At 41.6% G+C, this 20,192-nt stretch overlaps 1 protein-coding gene across 4 annotated transcripts; it reads right to left on the reverse strand.

Annotated features, from left to right (window-relative positions):
• Nucleotides 1-17,632, reverse strand: TAF7L (TATA-box binding protein associated factor 7 like). Of its 4 annotated transcripts, none has more exons than XM_023633565.2 (13): nt 17,306-17,632; nt 14,095-14,162; nt 13,197-13,275; nt 11,778-11,911; nt 11,006-11,132; nt 10,704-10,759; nt 8,354-8,386; nt 7,429-7,576; nt 6,980-7,093; nt 6,373-6,549; nt 6,063-6,175; nt 4,881-4,940; nt 1-955 (listed from the first exon to the last, which is right to left on the reverse strand). In XM_023633565.2, the coding sequence occupies exons 1-13, from the start codon at nt 17,556-17,558 to the stop codon at nt 911-913; spliced, it is 1,407 nt and encodes a 468-aa protein (XP_023489333.1). In that variant the 5' UTR covers nt 17,559-17,632; the 3' UTR covers nt 1-910. The 4 variants fall into 4 exon arrangements, with proteins under 4 accessions (XP_023489333.1, XP_014584533.1, XP_070112880.1 ...); XM_014729047.3 differs by having other exon boundaries at nt 14,095-14,165; nt 17,306-17,605; XM_070256779.1 differs by lacking the exon at nt 17,306-17,632 and adding an exon at nt 16,687-17,165 and having other exon boundaries at nt 14,095-14,165.
• Nucleotides 17,633-20,192: the final 2,560 nt, after the last annotated feature.

The following is a 20,192-nucleotide window of genomic DNA, read 5'->3' on the forward strand; positions in this document are numbered from 1 at the left end:
TCATTTCCTAATCATAGTTTATTGCTTGTCTCTCCAGTTTCCTTTTGGATGAGTGTATGCATCATGGGAGCGCTTTAATAAAGTGACAGTAATCCATTTAAAATGAAGAATTTATTTATTGCTTAAAGAATACAGACTATAAAACCTTAAAAATACAGCTGGAAAAAACAAACCCACCCAGGGTCTTCAAGGTGAAGTCTTCACAGGCATCGCAGGCATCTGGTTTTTCCTAACCTTCTCTGAGAGGGGCTAGGATGAAGAGGCTCAGAATAAAGGTAGCAGCTCGGAATTTCATCTCTGCTCATCTGGCTATTCCCTTAGCAGACAAGTAACAACCAGACACAGTCCTAAAGACATAACAGAGCAAAGATGGCAGCAGCAAGAAATCATCCCTGAGCAGGAAAGCGGCCCCATGACCTGAGCAGAGGACACAGCTTAGTATTGCCTGCTGTGAGGTAGGCACTTAAATTCACTGTGGCAGGGCCTGGCCCTTGGTACAAATGAGTTGATTTGTTCTATGTTTTAAGAAATATTTAAAACAGAAGAAAGAAAAGCTAAAACATATGCAAAACAGCCTGTACGGCCTTTAGGCTAGACTGTCTGCCTTTGGCAAACATGGCTGAATCATCTGATGACACCATCGACCAGAAACAATGTAAGTAATTCTCAAATTAATGAAGAGAAGCAAAATCTCATAGTTAAGTTGGATCTTTAGGCCTACTACTTTTTTATATCTGTCGCTTTCTACAGGAGCACAAACTTCAAATATAACTAGCAAGAAAAGGTTCAGAGAAACAGATACAAATGATCCAACGTGAGGAAATAAAGGGAACAGAAACATGCGCAGTTTCATCCAGTCTTCAGTCTGGATGGTGAATCCAAGGTTTCTGCCCCAGGCTGAAGGGTCTCCTCACTTCTCCAGAAGATATTTCAATTGGTCCCGCAGGGAAATAAGCTATAGAGAGAGGCAGCAACAACATGAAAAATCCATCTGAAATCTTAAGTCCCATTACTTGATCCAGAATTTACTTACATGAATGAAAAAGAACTACTGTAATTTTGCATTTACTAGATTCTCTTAGTCTTGCAATGTTCCAAAGAACAGGGCTGCAGTCAAGAGCGCACCCACGAGGCTGCAGCCAGGATGCTGTCCTTTATTATGCCAAACTTATAAAAGGAGGCCTTTAAAATTGAATATGCTTAAAAAATGGAATATGCTTGCTGTTAAGAAACTGTACCTCTGGGGAAGAGTGGGCAGAAGTCACAGCTCACTGTAGGGACAAAGGAAATGGGATCACTGTAGCCATATTGTAAGAGTTAGAAGATAAAGCCGTCGGGATAGCCTCTGCACACTGGATCTTAAACTGCATCTTAGTTGCTGCTTCTTGCCATGTTGAGACACCCGGAAACCAGGTCAGAGTCCTGACCAATTAGGAGCCTGATGATGTTCGACTTATCCTGATGCTTTCTAAGTCAGAAGCCCTGAACCTTTTGTGGTGTAGGATTTTTTTTTTTAACTTGAAATGACAAAGTGACCAATAACATTCAGAGAGGTATACTGTTTCTGGGAAAAGATTGTTTTTGACTATTATTCAAATATGGTCACTCCATACCAGTTTGGATTTTCCTTCTGTGAAATGAAAGGAATGGAGCATTAGAAAATGATTCTACGCTGCCGTCACCTACTGAATTGCTCTCATTGCCAACTACGGTAATTTAAAGGCTCTTTTCACTCAGATGCTGACCATGATGACAACCACTGACTGTCTCAGTTCTTTCTCCTATGTGGGCTCTTTTTCTTCCCACCACCCACTAAAGAGAAATTTTTCCCTGGGTTCAGACTTCTTGCTAAACAGTCAACCTGGCTAACTCATCTAGCCCCACAGCTTCAATGATCGCTTCTAAGCATGAGCCACTCTCCAGTCTTCCATTTTCAAAAGCACTTCCAACTCAACATGCTTCCCACTCAACACATCATCTTCTCCATCCTCCACCCCCAGTAATCCTCTTCCTGTCGTCTTCATTTCTGTTAGTGGCACACCATTTTCCAGTGAACCAGGCTTTGGACTCCTCTTTGTTCCCTTTTTTTTGCCCTGTAAATCCAATCAGTAGTTAAGCTCTGATTCCTTCTATCACTTGCATCTTCCTCTAGTCTCTCCCACTCCAATTTCTCCTATTTGCTGCTGGCAAAGAAATGTTCCCGAGTTACTGCCCAGGGAAAAAGCTTTGATGGCCCATTATGACCTACACCAAAAATCTAAACTCTTTACCCTGGCATCACCACTTCTGCGCCATTGTGCATGCTACTTTCTATACAGAATGCCCTCCTTTCCCTATCGCCTTATTAAAACCCTATCCACCTTTTAAGGCCCAGTCAAACACCATCTCTCCATGAAGTCTTCCCCAATCTCCATGGACAAAAGTGAGCTCTCATTCCCTTAATTTCCTATCCCTCTCATGGATCTCTCTCCAACTGGAGGCAGACTGTGTTGCAAGCATTTATTGTTCCCTGCAGAACCTAGCTTAAAGTAGGCACTCAAGAAATCTACACTGAATAAAGGAGCTAATATAAAGGGCTCTAAGTGAGTAAACTTTACACATATATTTCTATGTTGAAAATAGCACTCCCCAATACTAACTAGCCAGCCCTGGTGGTCTAGTGGTTAAGATTTGGCACTCTCACTCCCATGGTGCCAGGTTTGGTTTCTGGTCGGGGAACCACACCACCCAGCTGTCGGTTGTCATACTGTGGCAGGTGCGTGTTGCTGTGATGCTGAAAGCTATGTCAACAGTATTTCAAATACCAGAAGGGTCACTCATGGTGGACAGGTTTCAGCAGAGCTTCCAGACTAAGAAAGACTAGGAAGAAGGACCCAGCAACCCGCTTCCCGAAAAATTGGCTATGAAAACTCTATGAATAGCAGTGGATCATTGTCTGATACGGTGCTAGAAGGTGAGAGGATGGCGCAAAAAGACCAGGCAGGGTTCTGCTCTGCTACACACAGGATCACTAGGAGTCGCAATCGACTGGACAGCACTAACAACAAAAAATACTAACTACTTCCATGGATGAAAACAAAGACGTTTAGTGGGTGCTAAAGTAATCTTGGTATTAGCTGTTCCCATGATTGTTTATAAGCGGTACTTGGATAACTGATTTGCTGAGGGGAAGGAAGGTACAGAACATAAGAAATCCCCAGACCTTGTTGGGATGGGGCTGGAGACAGGGGATGGCATCTCTACCTTAAGAGCCCCATGCTAACCCCATCCTCATAACATGACCTCCAGTCTCTTTTAAATTGTTGCTCTCAACAGTACAGGGCTGGAGTCAGCAGACATTTTCTACACAGCTACTTGACCCTCACTTATCCTACGCTGCCCTCTTTTCACTCCGCTCACTCTCTTGTGGCTATCAATACAGTCATTCAAGTTAGAAATCTGGCATACTTCCTTAACGCTTCCTTCTTCAACACCCAGTGACTGACCCAAGTCCCATCAATTCTACCTTTAAAATACATTCTCTCGTATATGAATGTTCGCAGCAGCATAATTCATTATAGCCAAAAAGTGGAAACAATCCAAATATCCTACAATGAATGGATAAGCAAAATATGGGATATCCACACAATGAAGTATTATTCAGCCATAAAGTGGAATAAAGTACTGATACATGCCACAATATGGATTAATCTTGCAAACGTTTGCTAAGCCAAAGAAGCCAGACACAAAAGACCATCCACGTTTCCTTTTCTATGAAATCACCAGAGAAAGCAAAGTAGGCTGGTAGAAAGTAGATGAGTGGGTGCCTAGGGCTGAGGGGGTGAGAGGAATTCAGAGGAAATGGGGAGTGACTGCTAATGGGTACAGGTTTTTTGGGGGGTGATGCAAATGTTCTAAAATTGATTGTGATGATGGTTGCACAATTCTGTGAATATACTAAAAGCCACTGAATTGTACAATTTAAATGGGTGAATTTTACGGTATGTTAATTATACCTCAATAAAGCTGTTATTAAACACTTTTATTGCAGTTAAAAATATACATATTCTTCCCATATCCATTGCCGCCACCTTAGCCCAAGTGACCATCATCTCTTATTAGACTACCTGACAGCCCCCCTGCTTGTAGTCCTGCCCTCCTCTAATCCATTCTCCAGATAATAATCAAGGTGATCTTGAAAAAGTTTAATAAATGTGACTCTCCTGCTTAAGTCTTCAAGGGCTTCCCATTGCACTGAAGACTAAAACCCACCCTCCTTCTCATGGCCTGCAAGGGACCACACAATACAGCTTCCGCCTACTTCTCCAACCTTATGTTAAGTCATTCTCTTCCTCAGAGGACCGCAGAGGTCCTCAAAGACGGCAAGTGCTTTCCCAAGTGGGCCTTGGCATATGCTCCACCCAGGAGGCTCTTCACCCCCTCTTGGCCTGAAGTCAAGGATACTTCAGGTCTCAGCTTAATTACCACTTCCTCAGAGAGGGCCATTACGATCCCCTCAATTTAATTCAGGACTCTCTTTATTCAAATAGCGCCACTGACTTTTTTTCCTTCACAGCACTTCTTCATGATATGCACCTTTCTATTTGTATGGTCATTTGTTTCCTGTCACTCTTCCCTACTAGACTGTTCGCCCCACGAGGACAGTTATTATGTCTGTCTTATTCAACAACACGCTATTACATCCGGTGCTTTTTACTTAACAGGCATTCAGTATCTGAGTGAATTTTCACAAAGACCTTGTTTCAATCTGCTACCCTCATTCAGAAGATTTGGTCACTATTATTCCTGTGAAAGAAACAGCCAGAAAGGAGACTGACAGTAGGGTGGGGGGAATTCCCTGCAGAAAATGTTTTCTGTTGATTTGAAAACACACTTCTCACCTGCTCACTTTTTTGTTTTTCCTCTATCTTAAGCCGCTCCAGTGCAGACTGTAAATGACTCTGGAAAACAAATTGTATAAATGATGAATGCTGAGTCTCAAAGGAAAAGAGAACCAAGAGAGACAGAGTTTGGCAAATAATTTGATAAGTAAGAAAACTGTCAGTTGTAACAAGAGCACTCTTTTTAAAGGATTTAGAGTATAAAAACTGCACCGCCTAACTAGAGGGCCATTCGATTTGATTTTATACACCCTACACAGCATTTTTTTATTGCCCTAAAATAAACAGTTGAAATGCCTTCGTGTTACCTTTCTCTAGTTTAGCACAAACCCTTTGACTGTGTTGAACAATTAAATAAACTGGCTTAGAATTTGGTGTTGACACCTTCATTTGCCTGCATTAGGGCAGAATATTACTATTCCCACCTAGTACTGCAAGCAACAATCATATGTATGTATCTTTCAAAGTGTATCCACATCTCTTATCTCACTTGGTTACTCTAAAGGACGACACTTTGAATAGGTATAGTTCTGTGTCAAGTTGCTCCTTCTTGATGACTACAGCTCTACAGAAAATTATATCCGGCAAGGAATTCTCCAGATGCTTCAGAATTTCCCTCACTAGAAAAAGGGAACCAAATATATCATAACATGTATTTTCCTTTTGTTGAAATGTGTATTAATAAAAATAAAGCTACTTATTCTTGTTCAACCATCCATCATAAAATTTAAAATGACTTTAGTTAATTCTCTTTCACTGCAATGAATACATTTTGGTACACGCAACAAGGTTCAATCTATGCCCTACCACTTCCTGTGGTCCTTGGCAAGTTACTTAACCTCTCTGAATTTCAATTCCTTATCTATAAAATGGGAATGACGACAGTACCTCTATTTCAGAGATGCGAGGACGGAATGAGATGATACATGTCAAATGCTCAGCTCTTTATGCACCTTTCACATAAGTAAGCGCTCAATATTGGTGATTACCTCAAGTCTCCTGGTCCCTTCACAAAAATGCTTATCATGAGATGATCAAAATTAGCCAGATAAAAAGAAATAGGGTTATCTTTTATTCAGGGTTTCTAAGAGGTTGTTTAGGTTCATGAATGAACAAGAATGCTGCAGAGACGACAGGAACGGAAACACAAAAATGGGATTATACCAGCTAACAAGAATTTACCTTGAGCATCAGGTTTTCCAATTTCATGATGAGCTTCTTCTGTCTTTCCGCTCTGTACTGAATCTCTCGGAGCTTTTTCTCCATGTAGTAAATCTGCTTCTGAATTTCCACAGCTAATAGAGACAGACAGAAACTTATGTATCTAAACACAGCCTAAACTAGTTGACTGAGATCCAAATCAACTAAAACTCCATTACACATCTGAACAACAGCTTCTCAAACTTCGCCTTGCATCTCACACGTGTTTAGAGTCAGTCTTGAGCACTGCCACTCACTCTGTCCCAACCCTTTGGTTTTTCCTCTAACTTACTTATTGAACTGGCTCCTTCCTTGGCCTCATACTGGTCAGATTCAATTAACTTGGCCTGTAGCTCCCTTTCCAGAGCCTCTTCATAACCATCTTCCTCATCTTCATCCTCATCATCCTCCTCTTCATCATCACTGTCACTGCTGGAATCACTGAACATCTCCCGAAGTGTATCACATTCTATTGGTTTTAAGCAAGAGGAAGTTAGAACTATCTGAAGCTTTTCCAATGACTCACTCTAGCTGCAATTATACTCCCTCCCCCTCAAATTCACTGGGTAACCAATGAATTTTATAAACAATTTTCTCACAGGAAGATTATCCCCTTCACAAAACAAGTACAGGAAATGCGAAACACTAACGTTCATTCACGTATTCAATGATCAAGACATTTAGAGAATCTAAGGGCCCATGGAAATCTATAATACCAGGGATGGAGGAGAGATTAGAACACCAATCTGAAACCCCTAAAGCACTGAGGGACCACTAAGAGAAAAGAAGGGCAAAGGAATCCCTTTCCTGTGATTGGCCGGGGAGTCTAGGGAGAATGGTCTGACACACAGCCGACACCTGCCCTTTCTGAAGCTGCTGCTTGGCCTTTATTAAGTTACCTGATGAGACACCACCCTGCTTATAGCCACTTATTCCTGGGGATGTCTCAAAGACAGGGATGAAGCCTTGACTATCTATTTCCTTAGTTCCATCTTCACCAATGACTTCCCATCCTGAAAACAGGGGCAGTCAAGGAAAAAGCAGAAAGAAAGGAGAAGGCACAGTTGAAAGGCAAGAGGGTCTCCGGCTGAAAGCGCTATTTAATTTAGTCCACTTCAGGCCATTTGGATCCGGATTCCTAGTACGGAGAAGTGCCTTATATTGAATTACACAAGTAAATAAATTTCTAGTCCCTGAATTTACTGTTCCTAGCTAGAAAGTAACATTTCCAAAAATCTGAAGTTCTGCACATCAAAATTGGCACACAAATACCAGAAGCGAGGACTTGCCAGGAAGTGCATATGGGGTGGGAGGGATGACACAGAAAACACTTAGTATAAAAGGATACGGGCACTGATGGCTTCGGCATCAGAACACAGCAGTTTTTTCACTTCCTTTTCCACATCAGGAGACTCAATGTACTGCACCGGAGCGGGAGAGAAGGGACTACCAGTAACATCATTTAACTCCCCGGGTTTTGCAGTAATGTCTTTATCCTGCATACAAATGAATTCAAATAATTAGGCCTCTTTAATATCCATCCAACCAAATTTCTACTGTAAGTAATACTGTTTATGGAGGAATTTTTGACCTGGGTCTAGATTTTTATACAGTAAGCTTATTTTTTTTTCCCAAATTACTTGAGACATTTAATCTTTTCAATTTGCAACTCTAGGTTAAAGACCTCTCTCAGAGGCACAACCTTTAGGTCTCAGTTATTAATTATTCGCCCTGACCCACAGTGGCAAAGAATTATAATTCCTTATTTGTTACTTAGAAACAATTTGGTTTAAAAGTCCAAATGCCCGGACGTCACTTCCCCACATCTTTATTATTAAGGATTTTCCTTTAAAAACTGGGTCTTAGTTACATGTTCTCCCTTAAATCCAGTTTTAGACAATCATCTCCACAGCAACCAATTCGTCATGCCACAAATAGAAATTAGAACTTTGAGGGGGAATAAGCAATTGCAAACAACTGCTGGTAAAAGTGAACTCCAGCTTGCAAGAAATGGCTTTTTAAATAACTATCAGACAAAAAAGCAGATTAGAATACACAGGGTCATTGGCCAAACTGTATCTTTTCCTCTAGGAGTTATCAAACAGTAAAGAAGGAATTCATTTTTCAGTGAATCAAATTCAGTGTATGCCTATGGGAATGAGGGTTAGAGGTGAGAAGGTAGGCTTGGAAGTAACCTTTATGATTTCTCTGAAATTAATGAGCTATGAAATAAAACACACTAAGGGTAAATGGTAAAGTTATATTATGATTACCTCAGTAAGGTTGGTTTCTTCAACATCCGTGAGCTATGAAATAAAATACAATAAACAATGAAGTTACATTACGATTGTTCTACTTCACTAAAGCTAGAGTTCTAAAAGTATTATTAACTTAGTTTTACATTTAGTAGGCACTCACGAATATTGCTGACTGACAGTATAAAAGCCAGGGCATTCGTGTCCAGAGATTGAAAGACTCAACACAATAAAGCTGTCAATTCTCCCCAAACTGATCTAGAAGTTTAATGCCATTCCCATCAAAATTCCAACAACGTTTTCTATAGATATAGACAAACTATTCTAAAACTTATATGGAAAGGTACAAGCTGTAAATCGGTTAAAACAATCTTGACAAAGGAAAATAAATTGACAACAGTCTTTCTGATTTCAAGACATATTATATAGCTACGCTGCGATACTGGTGGAGGGATCAACACATAGACTGATGGAAAAGAACAGAGAACCCAGAAAAAGACTCACACGAATATGCCCAACTGATTTTTGACAAAGGTGCAAAAGTAATACAATGGAAGAAGGATAACCTTTTTTACAAATGCTGCTGGAGTACTGGACATGCAAAGGCAAAAAAAAAGGAAACTTCACATCTTTTACAAAAATTAATTCAAAAATGGACTGCAGGCTTAAATGTAAAATATAAAACTTTTAGAAAGAAGAAATAGGAGAAAATCTTCAGAATCTGGGCTGGGCAAAGACTTCTTAGACTTGACACAAAAAGCAAGATCCTTAAAAGGAAAAATCAAGAAATTGGACCTCATCAAACAAGAAATTTTTGCTCTTTGAAAGATCCTGTGAAGAAGATGAAAAGACAAGCTACACACTGGGAGAAAATATTTGCAAACCAGATATTTGACAAAAGACTAGTATTTAGAATAGACAAAGAACTATCAAAATTCAAGTATTAAAAAAAAAATCCATTTAGAAAATGGGCAAAAGTCCTGAACAAACATTTCACTGAAGTGAACATACAGATCGCAAATAAGAACAGGAGATGTTTGACATCGTTAGTCCTTAGGGAGATGCAAATTAATACCACAATGAGATAACTACACAGCTATCAGAATGACTCAAACAAAAAATAGCGACAACACCCAACGCTGGTGAGGATGCAGAGAAACTGGATCACACATCCATTGCGGGTGGGAAAGTCAAATGGTACAGCCACTCTGGAAAACAGTACGGTAGTTTCTTATAAAACTAAACAGGCAACACCACACGACCCAGCAACTGCACTCCTGGGCATTCATCCGAGAGAAACGAAAACACGTTCACACAAAAACCTGCTTGCAGCTTTATTTATAATAGTCAAAAACTGGAAATAACCCAGATGTCCTTCAATGGGTGAACAGTTAAACTGCGGTCCATTCATACCATGGAATATTACTCAGCAATAAAAAAAAGAAAGAACTATTCATACGTGCAAAAACTTGCGTGGCTTTTAAGGGAATTATGCTGGTTGAATGAAAAAAAAGCCAGTCTCAAATGTCAGACATTGCATGATTCCATTTACATGACATTGTTGAGATGACAAAATTACGGAGATGGAGAACATATTACTGACTGCCAGGGGTTAGAGACTGGGGGTGTGGGGTGGGAAGGAGGTGGTGTGGCTATAAAAGGTCAAAATGAGGGATCCTTATGGTGACAAGTTTGAACTGTTTAGAATCTTGGCTGTGCAGAGGAACATACAGAGGAATAAAAATGTAGAGAACTAAACAGAGGCACGCACACACAGGAGTACAAGGAAAACTGGAAAAATCTGAGTAAGATTGGTGAATTGTAATAATGTCAATTTCCTGTTTGTGATATTGTTCTATAGTTTTGCAAAAAGTTACAATGGGGAAAAGTGGATAAAGGGTACACGGTGTCTCTCTTTTATTTCTTACAACTACATGGGAATCTACAATTATTTCAAAATAAAAAGTGTAATTTAAAAAAGAAGCCAAGCCACAGTACTCCTGTAGCTTGCCCAAGGTTCTACAAGTCTGAGGTAAGGTGAGGAATATGACTACAATTCCCAATTCTCAGGTTCTGAATGGGTTCACTTTAAAACTAGATCTTGCAATTGAAAACCAAAAGCATTAGCAGAAGTTTCAAATTCATGACACATCCAGATACCCTTACCGACCAGCCTATAACCTCAAGGATCAAGTCTGGTTTAGTTCACCATATATTCCCAGTGGCTAGCACACAGTGCCTGACATTTAGCTTGCAATGAATGCTTATTGAACATATAAATGAACAAATTAATCCTCAACTGACTGTCTCCCCCACCATAATCCTCTTCCAATCCACCCAGTAGACACAGAAACAGCATGCAACTAACCTTTTGTTTGGTTTTGCGGAATCTTTTCTTTCGGACATTCTTAAGTGGTGGAGTAACTAAAATAAATTCAACATGGTGAAACACGTATATGACTGACGGTAGCCACATATCTATCTTAATTTGATAAAGAGAAAGGTCATCTTATAAGTCACTGGCTCATGACATGACTCATTCTTTTAAGAGTGTCTGGATGCTTAATGAACCAAACACCTAAGTGTGGTAACAGGTCCCTGGCTCACTAGTAATTAGGATTCAGCAGATAAATGCAGTCTGCTGGAATGAGCAAGGGGCTGGTGACTTACTGCCATGCTTCCAGACATATTTTTTCTCTCCCTCTCTTTCATCTTTCCCGATTACTTTAAGATCAGTAGAGGTAGCTGGTTCTTCCGGAGAAGAGTGGGAATCACCATCAGCAGTGCACACAAGCATCTACATTTAACAGACAAAGAAGTTGACTATGACCATAAATCTTGAGTTAGGAATGAATCATGAGCATTCTTACCACCAGAAATCCTGGAGCATAGAAGCAAGGAGCATGTTACTTGGCATTTCCAGAAAATCAAGTATTACACACATTCATATTCATTCTCTCTCTGTCTCGGCAACACTGTATATGGACTCTGAGTGTTTTTAGCTCGAGTGCTTACCGCTGCAGAGGGAATATGTTGAAAACAGATATATCTTAGAATTTTGACTTAGAAAGGAAACAAGAAATCAACAGTAGAGATGACGAATAAGAACCAAGGTGAACCTCCAGAGTTAACAGCGTGCTGCGTTAGCAGAAAGTTCAGAAGAAGATCCCAGATGTTCATATTTTTCAAATAATGAAAGTCACTATAAACGGCAAAGAGGGGGCTCTAAAAGCTATTTGGATAAAATAAAGTAACGGAAAATTATCAATCAAACGCTAAACCAGAACGTGATATTGTATTCCTGCACAATTGAGCTGGAAATCAGAAACGACAGGCAGCCATTCACCAAGTGGAAAGGAGCGCTGAAAGAAAGATAAAAGAAGGGAGAGAGGGATTTCTCGAAGGATGCAAAAGCTACTAGATTAAGAAAACTCATCCATACCTGGGAAATATCTGCTGTTTTATAAAAGGTGTTTTTATCGTGAGTTTTCAGGCTTCCAATAACGCAAGGCAAATCAACCAGCTTAGCAGTTAGTGAGACAGCTTCCACCTCCACGACTGCATGACGTCCATCAGCTGAAGAGAAGCAGGAAAGATGAAAGTTGACATCTTCCCAATGTACTCTTAAGCCTCCTAGGGTTTGAATAACGAAGACTTATGTGGGATGGACTAGTCTTTCAGTGAAACCTACTCTTCTTCATAATGCTAGAACTGTGTACGCAATTAGTAACTTCCTAGAGAAAAGGCGGCACAGTACACGGGGCTCTTTTTTCCCAGTTTATGCCACTCGATCAAAAGTAGCTAAATTTCTTGGTGATGGCTGTGAACTAAACGTGGATGCAGTAGTAAATGTTTCCTTCTCATCCTGAAAGGCAAATTCCATTCATTCAAATCCATTCATTTTGACACCATTAGAAGCATTCAATTGTGTCACTGTACACGCGTGTTTTCAAAAGGCTGGGTGAGGGAAGGGTTGATCCAAGAATGGTGCTAATAAGCCTCAAGTTACAATCTCTGGTTAGCTTCACAAAGATAAAATTATACACAATAGACATATACTGAATATATACATATATTCATATACTGACAACTCTGAATCTTGCCCAGATGTCTCAAATATGAATATCTTTTGACACAAGAGGATTCAAGTGTAATCTTCTAATATGAAGTGAAAAGAGAAAGATGCAGAACCATGTTTGACATGATCCTTTTTGTGTAAATTAAAATATAGAAAGATTATTTAAATGTTGGTATTATGCATAAAAATTTTGTCCGTAAGGAAAGATGAGGAGAAATGGTTATTACTACTTATCTTTGGCATTGAGGTTGGGGCACTGTGAGGGAGAGCTGCACGTCTCCTTGTGAACTTTTCTGTCTTGTTTGAATTTTCTAACCATGAACTTCATTACCTTTTTTGTAAACGTCTACAAGGGCGACCTGAACAGTGGAATTATGGGTCATTTTTAATTTTCTTCTTTATATATTTCTCTGTATTTCAAAAACCTAATACATATTATTTAAAAGAGAAAGATATGTCACGTTTGTAGACAAAGAGCAGTACATTCGGCATTTCCTGGACAGTCAGAAATCTCAAAGCTGGCATGCAGGAGACAGTCGGCAGTATGCGAATCGCACAGTTGAGCCCCAAGTTCTTCCTTATACACACTATGATAATTACCTCAAGTTGCATAATCTCTACTTCCTTTCCTCCAAAAAGAAGAGATGGAAGTGACTTAAGTCTCTCTTAGAGACCATATTCTGTTCTTTGTCACATCCTTAGTATCTAGTATGGCGCCTGGCATACAGCAATCCCTTAATAAATTACTGTTCAACGTCCGGTGAATGGATATTAACTACTTACGAGATATGTCAATTTTCAGTTTATCCTTCATGGAGACACTTCTGGAACGTAGTAGCTTCCTGACAGTAGAAGCATGTTCCTAAAAAGGAGGTAAATTGAAAAATCAAAAGGATGAATTGTCTACTTGGCAGCTAATACAACAGATATGTCAGAGACAGTCCCCCCTTAGATGAGACCTTAAACCTCCCAAAGGTTAGAAGTGACGCCATATGCCTGAGATACCGTGCACTGTGTAAGTCAAGTTAGGATGAGGCTGTCTGTAAGCTCACTGTCCTCTTTTAGTAGCTATAGATAATGCTTTCTCCTACCTCTCCATTCCTGCCTCTCACTGCTGCCCCTTAGCTGCAGTTGCTAAGGAAAGGCTTGGCTGCAGTTTACTGGGTATATTGACTAACCCTAACTGAAGAAACACCCTTCTGAAGCCCATCCTTAATCTAGCTTTCTTAGACTAAATGACACTTGAATACAGGTATCGACGGGGAAGAGACCCTCATACGATGCTGAGACGAGCTTCCGCAGCCTTGCTTGGTGGTGAATTTGAGGAGACAGTGCTGATCCTTCTCACCGCCCCTTTTGCGGTGACAGAAAGGATTTTAGGAGAGTCTTATCTTGGCTCTCCAGGGAACAGGCTGCTAGTGTCTGTGATAAGTGACTGAATCCATCACTGCCACAGCTGTTTGCCAGGAAATCAACTCACATGATAAGTGGCATATACAGCACAAAGAAATGCCACTGAAAGAGTACACACTAGGACAGGACTGCTTACTAGAAAACGATTCCTGGGAAACAAATGTTCTCAGTTTTTATAGCCTACCTTAAACAGAAATGCTACAGAATCCAAGCAGAACTAATACGGATGTGCTGAAGATATTTGGTCTGAGATGCAAAGGTTTCTTACCGGAGGCAGACGCAATATAAACTGGTTCTCAAGTTCATAAGGAGGTTCATCCTGGCTTCTACTCATCTCTTCTTTAAGTTCATGAAAGCAAAAACAAAACCAACAGTAAGTCACCAAAAACTCCTCTTGCTCCCTCTGCTGACCACTTCAGGTAGTACTGCTTAAATTGTACAAGATCTTGCCTATAACTCTCACCGGAACGATGTGTGTACAGCTCTGAAATACCTTATTTGCCATAACTTGATTATTTCTAAAAGTCACCTCATCTCCCCTTCAATATGTCCAGATTTTCCAAAGTTAATTGGAATTGCATGATAACAAATGAAGTAAGAATTGTTGGGGCTGGCCCCGTGACCGAGTGGTTAAGTTCATGCACGCCACGTCGGTGGCCCAGGGTTTCGCCGGTTCGGGTCCTGGGCGCTGACATGGCACCACTCATCAGGCCATGCTGAGGTGGCGTCCCACATGCCACAACTAGAAGGACCCACAACTAAAAATATACAGCTGTGTACCGGGGGGCTTTTGGGGAGAAAAAGCAAAAATAAAATCTTAAAAAAAAAAAAAAGGAATTGTTATGAAATATGGTTGAGTCTTCTTAATGATATTCTTAGACTCAGGTAAAGGACCACAATTCATCAACACAGCAGTGGCTACCAAAGCAAACCACACACCTCTGCCGCGAAGAGGGCCCACCCAAGGCTGCAGTCAACCAGAACCACTGGCAGAAATGTTCTGACGATGCGAAGGAAGCAAGAGCTTAATTTTCAATATTTCATTCACCAATCCTTAATGGATTGGTAGGACTTAAACCATGGGAGAGCAGGCAGCTTTTCATGACTCTAGAGTCAGCATCAACAACTCTGAGCTACCTCGGGGAAAAGTAAGGAGTCCAGTTCTTAGGGCCGGGCTCTCTGTGTGAGTACATTTAACTTCATGGAATAGATGCATCCCTGAAGGGGTGATAGGAAACAAGGCGAAACCCAATTTGATGTATTCATCACGAACACTAACTGCATGAATTCTATGCGCCAAGCACTAAAAGTGTGTTATGTCTATTATTTCTTTTAATCCTCACAACCACCACTTATTTGAAATAGCTCTAAAAACTGTTGAAAGGAATCCTAAGATGGATCCCTTTATATAAAAAAATACATCTCCTGTAAAGCGAATAATCTCCAAATTAATCTTTATTTTTAATCTCATTTTCCATCTATTTGGAATGTATCTGTAGTGGCTTGCATTTCGGGTTTTAGGGCCCAGACTTCCTCTGAGGAAATTTTTTCTCAAAGGTGGAAAGAAAGCAATATACATATACGAAACCTGACAAAGTTTTCTTATGTTCTAAGGACTATGCTTTACACCAAATTATAAAATCTTCACCTTAAATTAGATTTAAAACTCCAGTTAATGTAGAGCTACTAATACCCTGTAAACCATTAACTGGGCTCTTAGTTTTGAATTTGAATCTCACTGAAAAGCACTGGAACCTTGTTTTTAAGCACATACAAGTGAATCTGAGACCCTACGACGACAAAATCATTCACCAATTATTATTTCACTCCTTTAGTACCATTTCAGAAACTACCAGAAAGCACAAGAGAGGTCAGCAATGGAAAATCAGACACCCAGCAGGAGGGAGAGAGAGAAAAAGAGACATTGATTATCCGTGGTAGTCATTTCTTCTCTTCCTGCTTCATACACACACACACACACACACACGCAAAAACTAAATGTAAACGTAAGGAAAAAAGTTAACTAAAAAAAAAGTAGATAAAAAATCTTGGGACAGGGCACATTGCCTAACAGCAAAGAATAACAAACACTTAAGGTTGGGAGCAGAAATACAGATTACTTGAAGAACTAGCAGCGAAGCATGATTTTATCAGATCAGTAGTAACTTTTAGATTTCTCTGCAGAGCTAAGACTAGGGCATTTTGTTCATTTCAATGCCGTTCTGGCAACTCCTCTCTTATGAAAGAATTAAAGAATTGAAACTATTTCAGAGAAGGTGGACAACCCTAGTTGAAATGAGATTTCATTATTTTTTTAAAATTTGTTACTTGCATTTACCCAATTAACTGGTTGTATCGTATTTATCTTTCTAAAAAGGCTTCCATTTTTTTTTTTCCAGCAAGCACTCTTTGGTACCCAATTAAATTAACAGGACCAGCCGCTCTCCACCGTCCATCCTCAGCTCCATTTCGCTCCAAGGGAATCAGAACCTGAATTAGAGTTACAGCCGCCTGGAGGGCGCCTGACTGCATGCTCCAGGCAGCAGTCACCTGAACTGGCATTTTCTCAACGTCACAGCCATTGGCTGCTGCTGGGAGGCAGTGACCACTCCATCCTTAACCGCGGAGCACTAAGTTTCCAGGGGAAGCGTCCAGCGCCTAGGCTTTGATCCCATTTCCCTGGAAACCCTCCTGCAGAGCCAAGGGCCCCAGCCTTCGTTCCTCGTGGTCCGGGCGGGCTGCGGAGGGGAGCGCGGCGACTGCCCGACGCTGACCGTACCCCGTCCCCGCGCCCCGGGGAACCTTCTGACCGCCCTGCCCCCCGCCCCTCCGGACCCGTGCGGCCCGCGCCGGGACTTGCCTCTCTGCCCCGGGGGTTCCGGCGGGGGCTCGAGCGGGCTCCCGGGCGGCGGCGAGCGGACAGCGCGGCGACAGGTAGCAGGCGCGCGCCGCCTCTCCCGCGTCGCCTCGCCACGCCTCTGCGGCCGGCCAGCGGCCACGAGGCGGCGGCCGGCCAGCCTCGTGCACTGCCCGCCAGGAGGCTGGGGAGGCGCTGAGGCGCGGAGGGCGGCGGGGCGCCACCGCCCGGGGCCCTCGCCAATCAAGGCTTCCAAATGAACTCCCTCTACATAGGGGCGGGCGACCTTCTGGTCGGCCACACGAGGGACACCAGGGCACAGCGTTACCGCTCCTCGAACGCGCGAGGTTGGGCCAATTTGTCCCGTGGCGAGGCGACCTCGCTTGGTGACAAATACACCGCCACAAAAACGCACTAACTAGAAACGGCGCCCAAAGGCCTCTAACATCATCAGTGGCTCCCTTCGCCTCCACAGAATCACTGTTTTCCATCCTTTGGACAGAAACACAAGTCACGGCACTTCTCTCTCCCCGAGCGGGCTCGCCGCACAGACAAACTCGCAGCGGTTCGCTTCTCCCAAAGGAGATGCTAAACTTGCGGACGGACACTCGCAGCCGCCTACCTTTCCCCTCCAGCAGGGTGTCCAGAGCAGCGGCCGCCTGGGCGCCGCCATCGGCATCTGCTGGGGCGCTGGAGTCCGCCGCAGTGTGGGTGTCTTGGTCGCCAGGAGTTTCGGCGCCAAGGTCACCCGCAGCCTCAGCTCCACGGTCCCCAAGAATCTGGGGGTCGTGGGAGCTCAGGACTTCTGATGTTGAAGCTGTTGGTGGTGAATCATTTTCCGACGGAGCGGAAAGCTGTCCCTCAGGGCGCTCCATGGTCTACTGGTAGATCATAAAATGGCTTCCCGTTTAGTCATGTGACCTGGAAGATTCCAGAACTTTCATAAAATGAGGTCAACGATCTCCTTCTTAAAGACACAGGGATAATATTAGAGGCATTAGAGGTACCTGTTAGAGATTACAGTCGTGAAGTCTCTACCGTGTAATGCTTAAACTTAACCGTAAGGAATAAGTATTTTTGGAAGACTAATTATTATCGTACAATCATGTCTTCTGGATACATGATATTTTTTTCATTTCGTAAAGCTAAGTTACCAGAGCTTCAGACCTAGACAAAATCGTTTTGGTCCCTTTTAGAATACATCGGCTGATCTTTATTTTGGCCTTACGTCCGTCGTGCGGCTACATCAAGGGTCGTAATACAAAATAGACCAATGAAATTCATTTTTCATTTGCTGTAGAATATTCTTAAAGGCGTTTATTATATCAAAAAATTCTTTAATAATAACACACGAAAAATTCTATTTTCAGTAACTGAAATAGCTGAGTAACTGTGTGTTTTGAATCATATGCACAATGTGAATTATGTAATTAACTTTTCTCCTGATGGCTGCTAGGAAACTCGGAACCAGTTTTACGACCCACTTTTAACAACTGCGAACCTTACTGGCAAATGTTGATGTTTCTCTTTTCTTAAATAACCACATTCTCTCCCAATTCCCTAATTAGTTTTATGTTGTGCAGTTAGTAACATTGAAAGCTGCTTCAAAACATTTTTAAAAGAGAATCAGATATAAATATTAGATAAATAAAAGTAGTGCTCTGAAATTTGTTATAAACCAATATGACCTCAATTTAAATAAAAAGACGTGTCACAAGGAGCATCCCTATGGGTGGAGGAGGGGAGCATAGTAACTGCTCGCTTGTAAATTAATCATGCAACAAATGTTAATTGAGTCTAATGTGCCAGACTTGATTTGAAATATTTACTAAATGCTTAAAATACAGTAAGAGTTTCATGGAAGGAGGCAAAAATTACCCTTAAGATACAGGTATACACATATGTCATTTTTCCTTTATTGCCAGACTTCCAGCTCCTTAGGGAAGAAGGGAATGAAAAGTGCAAGAAAGCAAAGGGCACGAATTATGGTAGAGGAGAGCTGATGCAAGAAGGAGCACTCATGTACAGATACAAACGTGTCATAGACATACCATTATATTGTCAAACATGTACAGAATATTTTTCTGGGTTCTGTTCTGTAATGTTGCTGTCTTTCTAATAAGTTCTTCTGGATCCCACCCCCTTCAAAACCCTCCCCCCCTTTACCCTCCCCCCCCAACTATGGCTTAAATAAATTTTATCATGCAGTTGCATGTATTCCTTCAACAGAAATTTATTGAATTGTGTGCCAAGAACTGTTCTAAGGTTAATAATAGCTCACATTCACTGAGCACTTACTAGGTGCTAAGCTCTTTGCTAAGTTCTTTGTGTGCATTATCTCATTTAACTCTCACAATTGCTCTGTGAGTTTGGTGCAACTATGATCCTGGTTTTTTCTCAGATGAGTAAACTGAGATTTTTAAAAGGTTAATTAGGGGCCAGCCCGGTGGCACAGCGGTTAAGAGCACACATTCTGCTTCGGGCGGCCCAGGGTTCGCTGGTTCAGCTCCCAGGTTCAGACATGGCACCGCTTGGCAAGCCACGCTGTGGCAGGCATCCCGCATATAAAGTAGAGGAAGATGGGCACAGATGTTAGCTCAGGGCCGGTCTTCCTCAGCAAAAAGAGGAGGATTGGCAGCAGATGTTAGCTCAGGGCTAATCTTCCTAAAAAAAAATAGGTTAATTAACTTGACTCATGTCACACATCTAGTAAATGGCAGAGCCAATACTTAATTTAAGCCCAGGTTCATTTGACTCTAAATGTGTCTATGTCTACATCCTCAGACCTCCCCTACACAATTAGATGTGCAATTATTCCCCATTCCCCGCTCTTCCTAGCCCCTGCTAACTTCTATTCTACTTTCTTTCTTTGTGAATTTACCTATTCTAGGTGCCTTATATAAGTGGAATCATACAATATTTGTCCTTTGTATCTGGCTTCTTCCACTTAGCATAATGTTCTCAAGGATCACCCAGTTTGTAGCATGTATCAGAACTTCATTTTTTTTTTTTTTTTTTTTGCTGAGGAAGATTTGCCGTGAGCTAACATCTGTTGCCAATCTTCCCCCCCCCCTTTTTTTTTTTATATGAGCCATCGCCACAGCATGGCTACTGACAGACAAGTGGTGGTGTTCCATGCCTGAAAACTGAACCCGGGCTGCCGAAGTGGAGTGTGCTGAACTTAACCACTAGACCATTGGGGATGGCCCAGAACTTCATTCTTTCTAAAGGCTGAATAATATTCTATTGTATGCATACACCACATTTTGTTTATCCATTTATCTGTTAATGGACATTTGGAATGTTTCCACCTTTAGGCTATTGTTAATAATGCTGCTGTGAACATTGGCGTACAAGTATCTGTTTGAGTCCCTGCTTCCAGTTGTTTGGGATGCATACCTAGAAGTGGGATTACTAGATCATATGGTAAATCTATTTTTAACTTTTTGAGGAACCACCAAACTGTTTTCCATAGTGGCTGCACCTTTTTTATATCCCACTGACGTTGC

Source organism: Equus caballus, chromosome X, assembly GCF_041296265.1.
Source record: "Equus caballus isolate H_3958 breed thoroughbred chromosome X, TB-T2T, whole genome shotgun sequence".
NCBI lineage: Eukaryota > Metazoa > Chordata > Mammalia > Perissodactyla > Equidae > Equus > Equus caballus.